Source organism: Pipistrellus kuhlii, unplaced genomic scaffold (genome assembly GCF_014108245.1).
Source record: "Pipistrellus kuhlii isolate mPipKuh1 unplaced genomic scaffold, mPipKuh1.p scaffold_m20_p_8, whole genome shotgun sequence".
NCBI classification, from domain to species: domain Eukaryota; kingdom Metazoa; phylum Chordata; class Mammalia; order Chiroptera; family Vespertilionidae; genus Pipistrellus; species Pipistrellus kuhlii.
This window is the reverse complement of record NW_023425584.1, coordinates 69,274,677-69,291,594: the sequence shown is the minus strand read 5'-3', so window position 1 is coordinate 69,291,594 and position 16,918 is coordinate 69,274,677. Positions and strand designations below refer to the sequence as shown.

The 16,918-nt window shown below is 52.4% G+C and overlaps 1 protein-coding gene across 5 annotated transcripts; it reads right to left on the bottom strand.

Annotated features, from left to right (window-relative positions):
* Nucleotides 1-3,679: 3,679 nt before the first annotated feature.
* On the bottom strand, nt 3,680-12,718 carry BSG (basigin (Ok blood group)). 5 transcript variants are annotated; one of them, XM_045576606.1, is made up of 9 exons: nt 12,532-12,718; nt 10,664-10,666; nt 6,897-7,050; nt 6,146-6,231; nt 5,854-5,990; nt 5,509-5,782; nt 4,783-4,807; nt 4,562-4,630; nt 3,680-4,470 (listed from the first exon to the last, which is right to left on the bottom strand). In XM_045576606.1, the coding sequence occupies exons 1-8, from the start codon at nt 12,596-12,598 to the stop codon at nt 4,570-4,572; spliced, it is 807 nt and encodes a 268-aa protein (XP_045432562.1). In that variant the 5' UTR covers nt 12,599-12,718; the 3' UTR covers nt 3,680-4,470; nt 4,562-4,569. The 5 variants fall into 5 exon arrangements, with proteins under 5 accessions (XP_045432562.1, XP_045432561.1, XP_036281051.1 ...); XM_045576605.1 differs by lacking the exon at nt 10,664-10,666 and adding an exon at nt 11,705-11,707 and having other exon boundaries at nt 4,553-4,630; nt 12,532-12,716; XM_036425158.2 differs by having other exon boundaries at nt 4,553-4,630; nt 12,532-12,716.
* Nucleotides 12,719-16,918: the final 4,200 nt, after the last annotated feature.

The window sequence follows — 16,918 nt, the reverse complement described above, 5'->3', positions numbered from 1 at the left end:
GACAGAATTATTGATTGGTGCCTCCTGCATGCCCCTTACTGGGGATCGAGCCTGAAACCTGGGCATGTGCCCTTGACTGGAATTGAACCCAAGAACTTTCAGTGTGCAGGCCAACACGCTTTCCACTGAGCCAGCTGGTTAGGGCAACATATTGTCCTTTAGAAGGTGGTAAGTGCTACACAGCTATTAAGAGCCATGAAAGGGGTAAGGAAGGTGTGTGGTGTGATGTCCAGAGGCCCCAGGTGGTGCTGTCTGAATGAAGACCAGGAGGGAGGGAGAGACAAGTTCATCTGCAGGAAGAGTGGCAGATGGCCTGTGTAAAGGCCTGAGGCAGGTGTGCCTGCCTTGTGTGGGAAGGGATATTGAGGACCGAGGGCAGTGGTTTTCAACCTTCCTAATGCCATGACCCTTTATTACAGTTCCTCATGTTGTGGTGACCCCCAACCATAACATCATTTTTGTTGCTACTTCATAACTGTAATTTTTGCTATTGTTATGAGTCGTAATGTAAATAACTGTGTTTTTCTGATGGTCTTAGGCGATCCTGCTAGTGGTTGCGACCCACAGGTTGAGTTTACAATGGTCTAAGTTTATAATGGTCTGTTGCCTAAATCTGCTACTGACTCCCCAGTAGCTTTGAAAGGAGCCCGTCTCCCCCACCATCCAGAGCTCTGGGCCACAGGCCTCCGCACACTGAGACTCCAACAGGCCCCAGGCCCTTACTCTATTGTTCCCCTCCCTCAAGGCCACCCCACAGCACTGGTCATGACTTCTCAGCCCCCAGTTCACACTCCCTCAGCAGCTGGGGCAGGCCCAGATCCAAAGCCCTAAAGTCCGTAGTTTAGGGACCAGTGAGGAGCCCTGGAGTTTAAGTTTTAAGAGCTGGAAACCCATGGCCACACTCAAGAAATACTGAAGGGCTGACAGCCATGCATGGCAGGACTGGGACCGCACATCCACCTCTAGGAAGGGGGGTGGCACGTCTAAACACCGCTGTGCAGGACAGAGCCTTGGTGTCCACCCCGAGGCAAGTGCATCCCTCCCGGGGCCTCAGTCTGCACCCGGGGTGGGGTCTCCAGTCAGTTGTGCTTAGGACTCACTGGGCTTCCTTTCCCTGCTGAGCTCACTGCCCCCAGAACCTCTGCTGGGGGCCAGGAGGGGTGGGAGGCCCGGTCTGACAGCCCTTTGTTTCAGATAGAGGCACTCTTAGGGTCATGGCACCAGATGGGGGTTGACGCAGAGGCTCAGGGAGGGCCCACAGAGGCCTCCACCAGCCCGTGCTCACCGTGTCACAGAGAAGCAGATGGAACATTTCAAAGCAGTCTGGGGGATGGGCTCTTGTTCCTCTGACAGCCCTTCTGCCCTGAGCAGGCAGACCTGGAGACCTTGGTTCCAGAACCCTCCAAGCACTTGCCAAAGATGTTCTCATAAATCCAGATGTGGCTGCTTGGATTTCTCCATCTCACCCCCGGGGAAACTGAGGTAAGTTCAGTGAGTTGTCACCAAGAACACCCTGGTGGCACAGGGCTGCTTGCTGGGTGTGAGGAAAGGGACCCCAGGTGGTGCTGTCTGGCAGTTATGCTGCCCCTTTTCCCAACACCGGAAAAAGCTGCTGGCCCAGTTGCTAATTGTGTTTATTTTCTATGTGCATAGAAGTGGACGGCAACCTACACACCATGAGCACATCTCTCCCTGGAGGAAGGATGCTTTATGCAATACCCTCCATCTGCTGCTCTGGGCTCCACAAAAATCACATCTGACCCCACGGCACTGGTCATCTTTTATTTCAAAAACAACTTTTTAAATAATTTTAAAATTGATTTTAGAAAAGGAATGGCGGGAAGTGGAGGGAGCCATTGATGTGAGAAACATTGATTGGTTGCCTCCCATACTCCCAACCAGGAATCAAACCTGCAACCCAGGCATGTACCCCAAATCCACCCCCTTCTGGTGCACAGGTCAATGCTCCAACGAGCCACCCAACTATAGCAGCACTGCCCATCGTGAAGAACCCAGTGCAGCTGCCTCATCCGACCCAAAGCAAGCAAACACCCACTCAAGCCCTGAGTTGGATAGGCTGACCAGGAGGCCTAGCCAAGCCATCCCTAGTGAGGGGTCAGCCTCACTGTCACCTCATCACAGGTTAGGCCCTTCCCACCGGACCTCAGGCCTCTCCAAAGACTGCTCTGCCCCATGTATATTATTGGTGCCAACCAATGTTGCTGAGCATGAATAGGCATGTGTAACAACGGGCCACAGAATTTAAAGTGGTGGGTTCCCAGGGACCCCTAGGCTCAGGGAGGTTGGCATTCAGGTGTGTCCAGCGGGAAGACACACAGGACCAGGCAGTAAAAACAGGGGGCTCTCACCAGACTGGTGTGGCTCAGTGGTTAGGCATCAACCCATAAATCAAGAGGTTGCTGGTTGGATGCCAGATCAGGGCACATACCTGGTCTGTGGGCTGGATGCCCAGCAGGGGGGCATGCAGGAGGCAGTGAATAGATGCTGTTTCTCTCTTAACAATGTTTCGATCTCTCCTTTCCTCAATAAAATAAAAAACAAGGGGCTTTGTGAATTTACTTCCCTGGCTCATCCCACTCAACAGTGTGCAAGTGGCACCCTCTGGTGGTGGCCAGAGGATAGGGCCTGGCAGGGACAGTCCCCAATAATCGGGCTTCGGTTTTCTGTGAAATAAGGGGTGACTTTTCCCAGGCTGTGGGGTGCAGGACAAACAGGGTGAGGGATCCTTTAAAGAACCTTCTATTCTCTCCCCCCACCTCCAGAAGCTTGGGGAAATCAGACTGGTAGCTGGCAGCTGTGTGGCCTCAGTGAAGTGCCTGGTCAGTGGATAGGCACCCGGTGGCTGATGGGCATAGCCGGTTGTTCCAGCTTTGTGGCAATTATGCCGCCCCTTTTCCCAACACCGGAAAAAGCCTGTTTCTCTGGAGACCCAGGAAGACCTGGTCCAATGCTCCCCACAGCCCTCACTCACCCAGACCTGCTTCCAGTCGGAGCCCGTGTCCAGTTCCCTAGGTGTGGAAATGGGTTTAGCCTGGACAAGCTCTTTCCCCTTAGACTCAGTTTCCCCACTATGCCAGGCGGGAGCCCATATGGTACCTGCTAGTCCAGGGTTCAGTGAGGCCGTCCCTCCTGTTACCCCCTGCTCCTTGGCCCTTCAACCTGTCTATACCTCCCCACCTGTTGGGGTGCCGTCTGGATGAGCAGGCCCCCCTTCTTGCTTTCTAGGCCTAAGCCCTCTTCAGCTGTAACAGTCCCAAAGGGCCAGGCTGCAGGTGCTCCCACTTGCACCTTCCCCTACACAGCTCTGGAGTCCCGGCTGCACCAGCCACACAGGACGGGAGAGTAAAGGCTGCCTATCCGACTGGGGGAAGGAGCCAGGGGGAAGGATCCCAGGAATCACTCAGAGCCTCTAAAACCTAGTGACCACTCATTCCACTCAGACCTGGTACGGGCCCCCATGGTTCTGTGGCTGCCCACCCTCCTTTTACCCCTTGTCCTAGGAACAAAGCTCCCAATCCAAGTGCTCAGCTTCATTCCACCCTGAACTGTCCGGCCCTTACGTGCACTGCAACCTCTAGGCCTCAGTACAGCTTAGCTCTTGCCCCGTGAACTCTCCTGGTAAGATTCAGGACAGGCACAGACAGGAGCCAGGAGAGGAAGAGGTGGGTCAGCCTTTATTGGTGAGCAGGCAGGTGGGGTTGGGGGCTCCCACGTAAGTCAGGATGCCATGAAGGAAGAAACCTCAGGCCCGACTGGGGAGGGGCTCTCTTCAGTCACCATGGGCACAGATGCGAATGGGACTGTTACAGCAACTCCCACCCATGATGGTCACCCAGACCCCCTCCTCCAGAGTGGGGATGGCAGGAGCAGGGAGGGGGATACTCTGAGGGGTGGCCATGAAGTCAGGCTGTACCAGGTCACACAGACCTGCAGTGATGTGACGGGGCTTGCTGCAGGCAGGCAGGACACCAGGCATTGTGACCTGTGCCCTCCTGAAGAGGGCAGTGAAGTGGCAGAAAGCAGCCGCAGGAGGTGAGCTGTGGAAGGAGGCGTCTCAGGGAAAAGCCAGTCTGCCCTCCACAGCCCCCGGCATGACGGACTAGAGGCTAGATTAAATGGCCAGGGGACACCAAGAGTAGGGTTGGGGGTGCAAGGAACAAGGAAGGGATAGGCAGGGGACAGCAGCGGCTTCCCACAGAACCTCACAGCTCCCCTGGAGTGCTCTTAAAATTAAAAAACAAAACCCCTAAGGAATGGAATTCTACATAGAGGAAACCCTAGCTTAGTTTCTTTTAAAAATAAGAGAAAACATGTGATTTGAGTCAACAGTGTGGTCTACTTTGCAGGGTAGGTTTCCTTTAAGGGGAGAGGACTTGGAATGGTGTGAACACCTGGACCACCAGGCTCCTCTGGACAGCAGCTCAGCCTGCGCAGACTCCTCCTCACTGTCTGCAGGAAGGAAGGAAGGGGCACTCAGACGCCAGCTCTGGCAGGGCGGGAGCCCTCGCTCGCATCCTGCCACGCTCCTCACCTCACTCATTTGCTCACTCAGTTGGCGTTCCTCTGGCGAACGTTCTTGTCTTTGTCATTCATGTTCCCGCTGCTCTTCCTGGGGACAGGAGGGGGCTTTTCAGTGCTCAGGAGGACAAGACAGCTGCCCCCACCCCCAGTCACAGATGGAGGGGCATCCAGGTCAGCAGCTCCTCCAATCCCGCCCACACCACCTCCCCACCCCCCACGCTCAGCCAGGCCGGGACTCACAGTGGAGCAGAGCCCATGTCTTCATCTGTGCGGACGCGCAGCCAAGCCATGTGAAAGAGAAGAACAGGTGTCAACGTGGTTCCTGTGCTGCAGGGACTGGTCATGGGGGAGGCAGTCCATCCCTGGGACCTGTACCCTCAAAATGAGCTATGGGGTCAGCCCAAGGGCCTCCGGGAGCCCTGCCTGCTCTCCTTGTCCACCTGCAGTAGGCATGCAGATGCCCTCACCTGGCCAGGGCGGCTCAGGTTTCCTGAGCTTCATCAGGTAGTCTCGGCCTTGCTTGGTCCTGGCCCTAGGACCCAAGCAGCTGATGTGAGGGAAGGCTAAGCAACTGAGGGCAGATGCTCCCTAGAGGACACCTGCTAGCAGCCAAGTGAGGCTGTGGAGGCAGCAGGTCCCAGCCTCAGAAGGTGGGGCAGGAGACCCTGGCTGGGTAGCTCAGTTGGTTAAAGCATATGCCAAGGTTGCAGGTTCAATCCCCAGTCAAGGCACATACAAGAATCAACCAATCAATGCATAAATAAGTGGAACAGCAAATTGATGTTTCTCTCTCTAAAATAAATAAAAACTAAGTAAGGTAGAGCAGCTCCTGAGAAGCCTGGGGACCTGATCCCGACCTGTAAGAGGGGGCTGTCCCTCAACCCAAGCGCTCTCCTCTACACAGCATTTCAGGATGGTGTCCAGGTCCCCTGCAGGTGGGGAGTCGAGGGCGTGGGGCAAGCTCACCATCCAGGACCTGGTCTGGCTTCCGCCGCTTCTCATAGATGAAGATGATGGTGACAAGCACGAGCACCTCAGCCACGATACCCAGGAAGGGCCAGAGGGCAGCGAGGCGGTTGCGTACACGCAGAGTGATGACGGCCTGGTCAGTGCCCTCTGTATTGGTGCCATTGCAGGCATACACGCCAGGGTCTGCCTCCAGGACTAGATTCTGGATGTGCAACTCCGTCTTGGTCTCCGAGGACACCACCAACTTGTTCTTGGACACGTTGTTGAAAACCTGGGGACAGGCAGACCTTGTAGGGCAGAGGCCCAGGCCTTTGCCCCCCCCGAGGCCGGTGCAGCCCTCACCTCGATCTCATCGCCCTTTATCTTGTACCACACCCATTGGGTAACTGGGGGGAAAGACTCAGACTTGCAGGCCAGCACAACTGTCTCTCCTTCAGTGGCATGCTCGGACTTCTTCACAGCCTTAATCTTGGGGGGACCTGGTGGGGAGCAGAGCACAGTGGAGCCTGAGTCCCACAGCCTGGAGGAGCCGACCCTCCTTCAGTGTGCGGGCTCCTCTCATCCAGGAATGGATGAGTCTGCCCCTTCCAAGTGCTCTGGGGCCACAAAGCCGCTCCCCTTCACGTTCACTCACCCTTCACATTCACGCTGGCGGTTCTGTCCGTAGGTTTCGAGAGGAAGGTGCAGGAGTACTGTCCCGGGCTTTCGAGTGTGTCGACCCTGCAGGCAGATGCAGCCGTGAGTTGACCCTCTACTGGTGACCCTGTGGGGCCAGAACAGGCCTCAGAGGTCATGATCAGGAGATCCTGCAGGAGGGCACTAACTGACCATATCCCATCAAGAAGGGAGGTGATTTTGGGGATGGTAGATGGGTCTGACCCCACTCCTGACCTGGCACCCAAACCAATGGGCTTCTGTACTGTGACTCTAGAAGCCCATAAACAGAGCTCAGTGTTTCCAGAGCTGGCTTGGGCTCAGTTAAGACAAGGCTTCAACTTGGGCAGCCTTGAGTGCCCAAGACCTTAATAAACGGGGAACACAGGGGTTCCAGGCTGAGGGGAACTCATATAGTGCCCCTCTCCCTTTCAGCGCCTGGAAGAAAAAGAAAGGGTCATGGAGGCCGTGATGTCTGGCAGCTACTGGTCTCTCCCTGGCTCCTGAGTTTTTCAAAGCTGAGGGATATGAACAGAGCTTGTATCTAACGTCTGTCTAAAGTGAGCCCACGAATCACAGCCTTCATTCCCGCTGACCACACGGCTGTTATCAGCGAGACCACATCAGAGCAAACAGGGCAACAGGGGCCCAGCTCCCTGAAAGGAGGCCCACCCTCCTCTGCCAGGACCGGCGGGACATGGGGCCTGGCTGCTTCCATGGGCCTCACGCACTCGAACTGCGTCGTCAGATCGGCCTCCGAGTCCTCCTGCAGCACCTTGTCCCCTTTCATCCAGCGGTGTCCCAGGATGGCAGTGTCACTGGAGTCCAAGGTGCAGGTGAGGCGTGTTTTGGAGCCAACATCAAGCATGGAAGTTGAGATATTGCCTGTGTGGCCAAAGGAGAGATTAGCCAAGGGATCAGAGCCTGCCTACTTGCCCCACAGCTAATTCACAGTGGCTCCTCCACTCACAGCCTTGTTACAGGCCTGAATCACACGGGCATGTTCAGGAAGGCTGCCTCCTACAGAATTAATGGGCTTTGGTGTGACGGGCTGCTGGGCAGGATGCAGGGCTAATGCAGGTTTTGTCACAGAGACATGGATCTCAGGCGTGGGAACAGAGACCAATACCCACCCAGGGTCCCAACTCGTGGGTCCAGACCAGCATAGATCCCAATTTCCTTGAAGCTCAAGAGTTCCCACAGCCCACTCACAACAGCCACAAAACCCTGTACAGGAGACAATATGTTGTCCTGCCCAGGACACTGAGGGTGGATTCAAATCGAGTAAAGGCCCTTCAACTCGATTTCCAACTAGGCAAATCTTCTCGTTAGTTTCAGATGGTCTCTTGAAGAATCGAAATGTGAAAATCACTAGGAATCCGAAAGTGAGAAGCAAAGAGAGGGGAGGTGAGCCGGGAGAACTCCTCAGGGCCCAGCCCTCCCCGTGTTCAGATAAAAAGCCAGGAAGGTGTTCCACGGACCGGAAGTTGAGGGTGAGGGAAATGGAGACCTCTGAGGACAGGCCTGCCACTGCCCAGCCATGCCACCATTGGTGAGGCGGCGAGCACACCCATGTCCACACCAGAGCTTTGTCCCTACGTTAGGACAGGTGCTGTGGGTACACCCCTGCCCACCATCACAGGGTCCAGGCACCACAGGGCTGTCCACACTGGCCTCCATTTGTCTTCTTTGGAATCGCTTCAAAGCAGAGCTTTACTCAGAAGTGCCTGATTTTCCAGAATGGTCACCCACAGACTGGAACCTGGAGGTGTCCTTGATTGCCCTCTGCATGCACTCCGACTGGGGCCAGTGATTGAGCCTACAACTGAGGTATGTGCCCTTGACCAGAATCGAACCCAAGAACCTTCAGTCTACGGCCAATGATCCAAACTGGCTAGGGTTGTTGTTGTTTTTTTTTAATGATTTACTTTTAGAGAGAAAGGGTGAGGGAGAGGAGAAACATCTATGGGAGAGCAGAACATGAGCTGTCTCCTGCACGCCCCCTACTGGGGATTAAGCCTTCAACCTGCACATTGACCCAGTCATCAAACCAGCAACCTTCTGGTGCTCAGGGCGAGGCACGTCTTCTAAAGCTCCAGTGGCGCAATCGGCTAGCGCGGTACTTATAAAAGCCATGCCCACAGGACTGAGCATAAACAAACCCAGCCACACTGTCTGCAATGAGCTTCTTTTCCTTGTAGTTTGTGGGGAGAAGCCTGTGGTATAAAGCGAGGCAAAAAAAAAAGAAAAAAAAGAAGAATACGAGACTATATTTGAACAACTTCTGCTCAGAGTCAACCATTCCAGAAAAGCAGCTATAAGAAACCCAGCAGTCTAGCAGCCATTCAGCAGGTCTGCTCCCCCTGGACACTTGCTTCCTCACTGGGGACACAGAGTGACTTTTTAGAGCAAAACTGTGAAATCACAGAACAAAACACATGAAACTGGGCAGAATTGCTAAGATAGTGACCCCTATCTGAATAGTTATCTTAGCTGTATGGAACTCAGCAACAGTATACAATGATTCCTTGGGCAGCAAACCTCTGGCTCAGGCCTAATACTGCCATCCAGAGGGAAATGACAGGAAAGGTATTCTGCATCCATGGACAGCAGCTTCTCACTATGTAAGCAAAGCTTGCTCAGCCTCACCCATCCACAGACAGACCGGGCTAGTCATTAAGAAAATTAAACCTCAAGCTATGGTCAGTGTGCTCAGTATTAGGGCATCAGCCTGGGCACCAAAGGTCACAGGTTCCACTACCAACCCCAATGGGGCATGTGTGGGAGGCAACCAATTGATGTATCTTTCTTACATTGATGTTTCTCTCTCTCTCTCTCTCTTCTATTATCTTTAAAATCAATGGGAAAAATGTTAATCCCGGATGATTAACATAAGAAAAATAAACCTCAAAACCCACAGGGCAGTAGGAAAGCTTTATTCAGGAGACATTACAGCTGTAATGTCTGACATGACCCATGCGCAGCTGAGATGAGCATGCCCTGAGGGTGCAGTACTGGGTATCTGCACTGGGTCCCAGGGCAATAGCTAGGGGCCTGGCACTTATGTCCTCAGTGGGCTATTGGCACCCCCATTCTGTCCCACTGCGAACCTGACACATGCAGACCCAGCTGCCCAGCTGTGTCTACGTCTGGGAGGATGGTGGCCTGCCTGTGAACAGGACACATGCACAGCCAGGCAGGCTCTTCCTGAGCAGGCCAGTCCTCCTGACCCACCACTGGCCACCTGCCGACTCTTTCTTTAAAAGAGGACACGGTGATTCAGAATTCCAGGCAAGCAGGGATGAAGCAAAAAGTTCAACAGCCAACCCCAAAGCCCCAGGGACAAGTGGGCCTTCAGGTCTCCCCACCTGCGTTGGCCTAAAAGCAACTCACAGGACTCAGGACAGGCACAGTTACAACCAGACAAGGGTGTGAAGCTAGAAGCCCCACTGTCACACTTCTTAGGAATCAAAATTTCCAAGATTATAAAACAAGCAGCTATATGAAAAGCTGGGAGCAGTGAGGAGAGGAATTGAGGACAAGGCAGCCCTACTCTGACAGGCCTGCCTCTCTCTACAGTAGAGCTGGGACCCCCATCTGTGCTCTCATTCCCTCACCCAGGAGCTGCTAGAAAGGAGGTCAGTCAGATCTTGTCCCAGCGGCACCTGCCTCCCTGGAGGAGAATGAGGTGGCTCAAAAGCGAGCCTAAAGCCCCTTAGGCAGACACCCCTGCTCCAGCCTGAGGGCCGTGTACAGCAGGGGACCAAGGCCCACTGGGCCATCTGCCAGCCTTCCCGCCATGCTACCACATCGCTCTCGTGCATCCGCAATGGGGCCACAACACTCCCAGGGGGACTCGGGGGCAGGGGGGTATCTTAGGCATTACAAGGATTGTTGCACTACCCAGGGTCACCACACACACAGGCCTACTGCTATAAGTGATGCCAAAACCGGTGATATTAAAATATCACTGGGACAGGGCCATTAGGAAAAATAGTCTCAAAGGTTCCTGTGCAGGGTGGGGAAGGGGGTGGGGGTGGAGGGGATTGAGCAATGTTGGAGAAAGGTTGAAAAACAGATCCTCTGGCAACCCCTGACCAAACACAGTGCCCAGGTGACTTGGGGGAAGCACCCCTAGAATTCACAGGGAGAAGAGGCAGGAGCCTGCACCCTTAGAACACTAGGAGACCAGGGAGAGAAGAGTGAAAACTCCACTCTGTGATTCTGGCCCCGTGACCGTAACCCACGTTCTCAAGTAAAGTCACCTTCATCTAAAAACAGCCACCCCTCCTCCGTGCCCACTCGGCAGCCAGGCCGGGGCGTGGAGCCAGGCAGGCCTCGTGGTAAACAGCCAAGGAACTTGCAGGATGAGACAAGGCACCCGCCCTCTCCCCACCCATGGCAGCAGGCACGGCTCAGACAGGAGCCAAGAATGTTTCAGGGATACCGGCCGCGGCTCCTCACCTCTCCCCTCCATCCATCAGGAAGCAGCTCCAGCTCCCTTCACCTGCGGCTCAGAGAGGCCAAGTCCTCAGCCCAAGGAGGTGTCCCTGTCTGGCAACACTCCAGGGTTCTAGGTAATCTCAGAGAGGCAGGATAATCAACCCAGGGCCTCGGGGGACAGGGAGGTGCTGGTGCTGATGCTCAGGTCAAGGAACCTGTTCCTGGCAGAGCCCCCAAAGCATTTCTGGGGCGCTGACCTGGCCAAGAGAGTAAGTCACTTCTAGGCAGGAAAAGGACACGTGGTGACGTCCTCTGAAAGGCTTTCAGACCTTTCCAAGACACCCTGGGAAAAGGGGAGCTGTCAAAAGTGAAAGAGGACAAAACAGGGAGGAGTCCCAGGGGGGTCAGACTCAGGCAAATGTGCAAGAACAGCTCCAAAGATGCACAAATGGCACAGACCCGCTTGGCTTCCTGGCTGGGGCTCAGAAGCTCTAAGGAGAGAGGCACAAACGTAGGAACTGTGCTCCCAGCAGATGAGACCACAGGGGCTTCCAGCCACTGGCTGTCCACAGCCATCGAGGGACACCTCCAAAGGGCTCAAGCTGCCAAATGCAGCTGTGTGTCCTCCTAATTCACTTGTCTACAGGTTCCCGAGTCCTTCCAGAGAGTGCTGGCAGGAAGACAGGCCCTCACCCAGAAGCATTCAATAAATGGCTGTTTGGATTATAATAAAGACAAAAGAGGCGACTGACACCATAAAATAGATCAGGAACAACCAGTGAAGCTTCTACTAGAGGCAGTCTCTCTGGGCTCCTGCCCAGGGCAGCTGACCAGCCTCTCAGAGCCCAACAGGTCCTGCCTCCCCACAAGAGCCCCAGACCATTCCTGGTCTGCACTTTGTTCCCTACATTCTGGCCGCTATAAATCTTTAACCCAGAACCAAATGGGAAGCCTTTATCCGGGTGAAAAAAACATCTCTATCAGGCCTTCCCCTGGAAAACTCTACCTCAGTCCATTTCTCATGAGCATCCAAACCACACACCTGTCACCCCCAGGAAAAGCTCTAACATTTAACGACGGGATATTCGGCAAAAACTCTCTCCACTTCCTGCTCATCACTAGAGGCCAGGACGACCTTACGGTGACCTTGGAAAATCCCCCCTCCCTCCCCGCCTACTCCACCCCTGTAAAGGGAGGGAGGAGGATTTAGCCGCTTTATCAGTGCCGAGAAATCAGAAAAACAGGCAGCAGAACCTGTTGGCTTTCTACCAGGGTTTGAACGTAAAGTGTTTGTGCGAACACCAGGAGCCGGGGCATATCCGGAGCAAGACTCAGAACTAAATCCCGTCAAGAATGACAATCCCTGCCAAACCCCGGAGCCGCCTGACTCCGGGGCGCTCACATGCATTCGCTTTCAGCGACCACTTAGGAACAACAGCCTGCTTTCCAGAGGAGAGCCAAGGCTCCGGGCCAGCCCCCCGCCGCACCCCTCGCTCCAGCACACCCGGGCGGGAGCCCACCCTCAGGCTACCTCCCCAGGCTCCTCAGCTCCGGTTCAAAGGAGATTGTAAGACGCTGCCGGAAGGTCCGTTTCCTTCAGGGAGCGTAAGGGAGGGGCCGCCTCCAGAATCCCTCCCGAAGGGGCCAGGCCACTCCCGGACCCCGTCCCTCCCCCAGGCTGTCCGGAATCTAGGACTTCCCCTCCAGGGATCTCCCTGGTCTGATCTGTCCCCTTAGTCAAGGTTTCCCCACACACCACCCCGGCGGGGAGTCCCCAGGGTGCCTCCCAACACCTGGTGCCTGCTGAGCCCGGTACTCCCGCCCTCGGAGCTCTCCGGATATCGCCTTCCGCCCCGGCCGCAGGACCCCAGAGGCAAAGCCCGCGCCCGCCTGTGACCCTTGCCCGCCCATCCCAGTCCTCACCGGCCCCGAAGCCGCGCTCGACGCCCAGCAGGACGAGCCCCAGAACCACCAGTTGTGCCGCCGCCATGTCGCCGCCGTCCCCGTCGCCAACCGCGCCCGCGGCGCTTTAAGAACCCGGAAGGCGGGCCGGGCCGGGGTGCACAGGGAGGAGCCGTCTGCGCACGCGTGCAGACGCACGTACTCACGCACGCCCGGGCGGGCCCGCAAATCCGCTCTACGTAAGGGTGGAGGCCGCGTCACGTGACCGCCCTGGGGCCACGCCCTGCGAGCTGGGGTGTGGCTGCCTCGCTAGGAAACGGGGGCGGGGCCTTCGTTTGTCCAGAAAGTGGGTTTTTTTGTGTGTTTTTTTAAAACAAATTCACATTTTATTTACGTCGAAATAAACTGTACAAAATTGACTTTCTTCACCAAAAATAACAGCAATATTTTCTGTATTATTCCTAGATAAACTACAAAACACATTTTTGTAGGTTGTCTAGGTTTTGCTTATAAATCAAGATGAGGCAGTAGATATAATCATGGAAAAAGACAGAATAAAAAAGACCAATCTGTTGTCAGTATCCATGGCCTCTGATCCTGTCTTGACAATGAAACAGAAGTGTTCAACATATACTTGCTAAAAAGCTTATGAAGATATAGGCTCAACAAAGGAATGTAAACAGCAACACCCAGATGGGGAACAATGGCAGGTTCTTCCTTCAGTGTTTAACAGTAACTTGTTTAAGATTATCGAATAAAGACAAAATCTTTACTGAAATCTTTGGCAAGCTCACGTTTCTTTCACTATCTGATAATTTAGCTGTTCATTACAGATTTTTAATAGCATACTTAAAACTCTTGCTATTCAAAGGTTAGTCATGAGCTTCATTGTAAAATTTTATGAAATGTATTACCCCCCACACCTTCTCAAAATTTATTTCTTCCAATACCTGATAACCCAATACCCAACAACTGGATCCACAGTGATAATAAATGTTATGTCTATAATGACTTCACCAAAACAAGTCCAAAGTGCCATTAGCAGAGAATCATGCAGAAGTGCAACGTGGTGGCACTTTCAATGCTACCCTCTGGAAGAACAGTTAGTTCTCCAAAGCAAGAGAGTTCAAACGGGCCATTTAAACAGTCAGATTATCCATGGCTAATGTATTCAAGATATTCAGTGATTAAGTGGCCTACATGTATTTTATAGCTTTTCTATGTTTTCAAATTTCCTAGATTTTTTTCAGTATCAAATATAAGAGAACCCATTTTAAAAGTCTCTCAGGTATTTTCAATAGTTTCCGAATTATCTGTAGGAAGCTCTGATTTAGTTGTATAGAGTTTGATGTCCGTGTCCACCATTAAATCCAAATCATGTTTTATATCAAAATTTATGTTAAGCAAAGCTAAGTTACTTGATAACTAAACTGTGACTGTAGTTGAAATGCTCAGTCTATAGCCTGTGTATTTCACCGCACTCCAAAAAACACACAAGGCATTAAGGGAGGCCCTCTGGATCCCTGTGAGCAAGTGGGATAAGTCCTCTGGCTGGGACTGCCAGAGTTAGTGAAAACACCTTGAAGGCAGTTAGAAGTTGAATTTTAGGTAAAAAAAAGAAAAAAAAAAGAAAAAAAAAGAAGAGCCACTTATTAATGGGACTGTGCCATGCAATATTTGGACATAGTGATGCAAGGAAAGTATTCTTTATTTATCTAACATTCACTATTTAGTTGAAATTCAAATGTAACTGTCAGTCCTGTATTTTGTCTGGAAAACACAGGAGTTCCCAGTGTTTTTCAACAAACACTTTAAAAAGTTACAAAATAGCCGGGCTGGTGTGGCTCCGTGGTTGAGCATCAACCTATGAACTGGTCATGGTTCGATTCTGTGGACGAAAGGAGCCACATGCTAACTTGACAAGCTCAGGGGAGGCCTGTGTGGCAGACTTGCAAACTCAGAGACCCAAAATAACAAAAGATGGTTTGAAAATTAAATATTGAACTACAGACAGATTATAGTGGGTAGTCATGTCCTAGGGCCTAGGACTTAGGCCGATATTTTCCCTGACAAAGATCAACTCCCTCCCTCCCCTGCCCCTCCCTCTCCCTCTCCCTCACTCTTCCTCCCTTCCTTCTCTTCCCTCCCTTCTCTCTCTCTCTCTCTCTCTCTCTCTCTCTCTCTCTCTCTTGTCCTCAAGTGAAGATTAAAAGAACAAATAAGCCAAAATCGGTGTGGCTCAGTGGATAGAGCATTGGCCTGCAGACTGAAGAGTCCCGGGTTCGATTCCAATCAAGGGCATGTACCTTGGTTGTGGGCACATCCCCAGTAGGTGGTATGCAGGAGGCAGCTGATCGATGTTTCTCTCTCATCGATGTTTCTTTTTTCTTTTTAATATATTTATATATTTTTAAAATATATTTTATTGATATTTTATAGAGAGGAGGAAGGGAGAGAGATAGGGAGCTAGAAACGTTGATGAGAGAGAAACATCGACCAGTTGCTTCTTGCACACCCCCCACCAGGGATGTGCCCACAACCAAGGTACATGCCCTTGACCGGAATCGAACCCGGAACCTTTCAGTCCACAGGCCGAAGCTCTATCCACTGAGCCAAACCGATCTCGGCTCATCGATGTTTCTAACTCTCCATCCCTCTCTCTTCCTCTCTGTAAAATAATCAATAAAATATATATATATTTTTAAAAAGAACAAATAAATAAAAATTTAAAAAGCAGATAATAAATGTTGGAGAAGGTGAAGAAACTAGAGCCTTCATTCATTGCTGTGGGAATGCAGAATGGTGCAACCGATGAAAAATACCCCAACAGTTAAACACACAATTATTGCCCTGGTCAGGGCCAGGTGGCTCATTTATTGGAGCATGGTCCCGTATACCAAAAAGGTTCCAGGTTCGATTCCTAGTTAGGACACATACCTAGGTTGTGGGTTTGATCCATGGTTGGGGAGTGTACCAGAGGCAATCTATGAATGATATCTCTTCTTCCTCTCTCTAAAGTCAATAAAACATACCCTAAGGTGAGTATTAAAACACAAACAGCCAAGCCAGCATAGCTCAGTGGTGCAGCTTCAACCTATGAACCAGTAGTCCACGGTTTGATTCCTGGTTCTGGTTAGGGCTATTGCTCGCGTTGCAGGCTTAATCCCCAGTGTGGGGCGTGCGGAAGGCAGCCAATCAATGATTTTCTCTCACCAGTGATGTTTCTATTTCTCTCCCCTCTCCCTTCCTCTCTGAAATCTATACACTGAGTGGCCAGATTATTATGATCTCTGAACGTATAATAATCTGGCCACTCAGTGTATATCTTATATAATAAAAAGCTAATATGTAAATTGTCCCCTTGACCAGGAGTGTGACCAGCAGGCAGGCTGGCCAACCGCCCATGTCCCCTCCCCCTGGCCAGGCTGGCTGGACCCCACCCATGCATGGGGCCTCTAAAAAAAAAAAAAAAATATATATATATATATATATACACACACACACACACAGTATATATATATATATTTTTTGAGTGGCCAGATTATTATGCATTCAGAGTATATATATATGTATGTATAGTATATATACACACAATATATAAATATATATGTGTAGTATATATATAAAAGGCTAATATGCAAAGTGTCCCCTCAGGAGTTCAACAGGAGAATGAGTTTGATTGCTCCATATGATTGACCACCAGGGGGCAGTGTGGAACATGGGGGTGATGGGGACAGAGGTGCCGTGAGAATGCAGGGTATTTGCCCAGCTTGCTCTCTCACTCCCCCTGCTATTCTCCCCCTGGGTTCCAGGGCTGGCACGCAGGGGAAGCCCCCACACTCAGGTGCCAGTGAGGAGCCTGCCTCACACCCGCGCTGTATCTTCAGAGGAAGCTGGGCTGCAGCCGCAGGGACCACAGGGGCCAGTTGGGCTCCCTGTGGATTTGTGTAGGAGCCAGTCTGTGAGGCCAGCCTGGCTTTTGCATGGCACTGCTTGGTGGCCCAGGGGCCCACACTGCTAGCCAGCCCGCGGCATCAGCCACAATTTAAAAATAATTTCAGACTTTGCAAGTCTCCATGTGGGGACCCGAGTGCTCAGGTGCTGCCCAGGGCCCAGAGGTCAGCTGGGACCTGCTCTTTCACATCAGACACTCTTGCTTCGATCACTGGCCAGGCCTAGGGACCACACTGTGCATGAATTTCATGCACTGGGCCTCTAGTCAATAATCTATACTAATAAAAGCCTAAGTGACACTCACACATGACATCATCACAGGATGGCCCCCACAAGATGGCCACACTCACAGAGGAGGTGGTCCTGGCAGAGGAGGTGGGTTGCAGCAGGGGAGGGCAGTTGTGGGTGATCAGGGTGGCAGGAAAGCAATTAGGCATCAATCAGGCTGGCAGGG

Excerpts from the sequence above, each read along its gene's own strand:
- BSG (XM_045576606.1), bottom strand. The coding sequence starts at position 12,598 with ATGGCGGCGGCACAACTGGTGGTTCTGGGGCTCGTCCTGCTGGGCGTC. Across the intron at positions 6,232-6,896 it reads GATCTGACGACGCAGTTCGA|GGTCGACACACTCGAAAGCC; the intron begins GTGCGTGAGGCC and ends ATCTGCCTGCAG. Across the intron at positions 4,808-5,508 it reads GCCAGACCAGGTCCTGGATG|ATGAAGACATGGGCTCTGCT; the intron begins GTGAGCTTGCCC and ends GCGTCCGCACAG.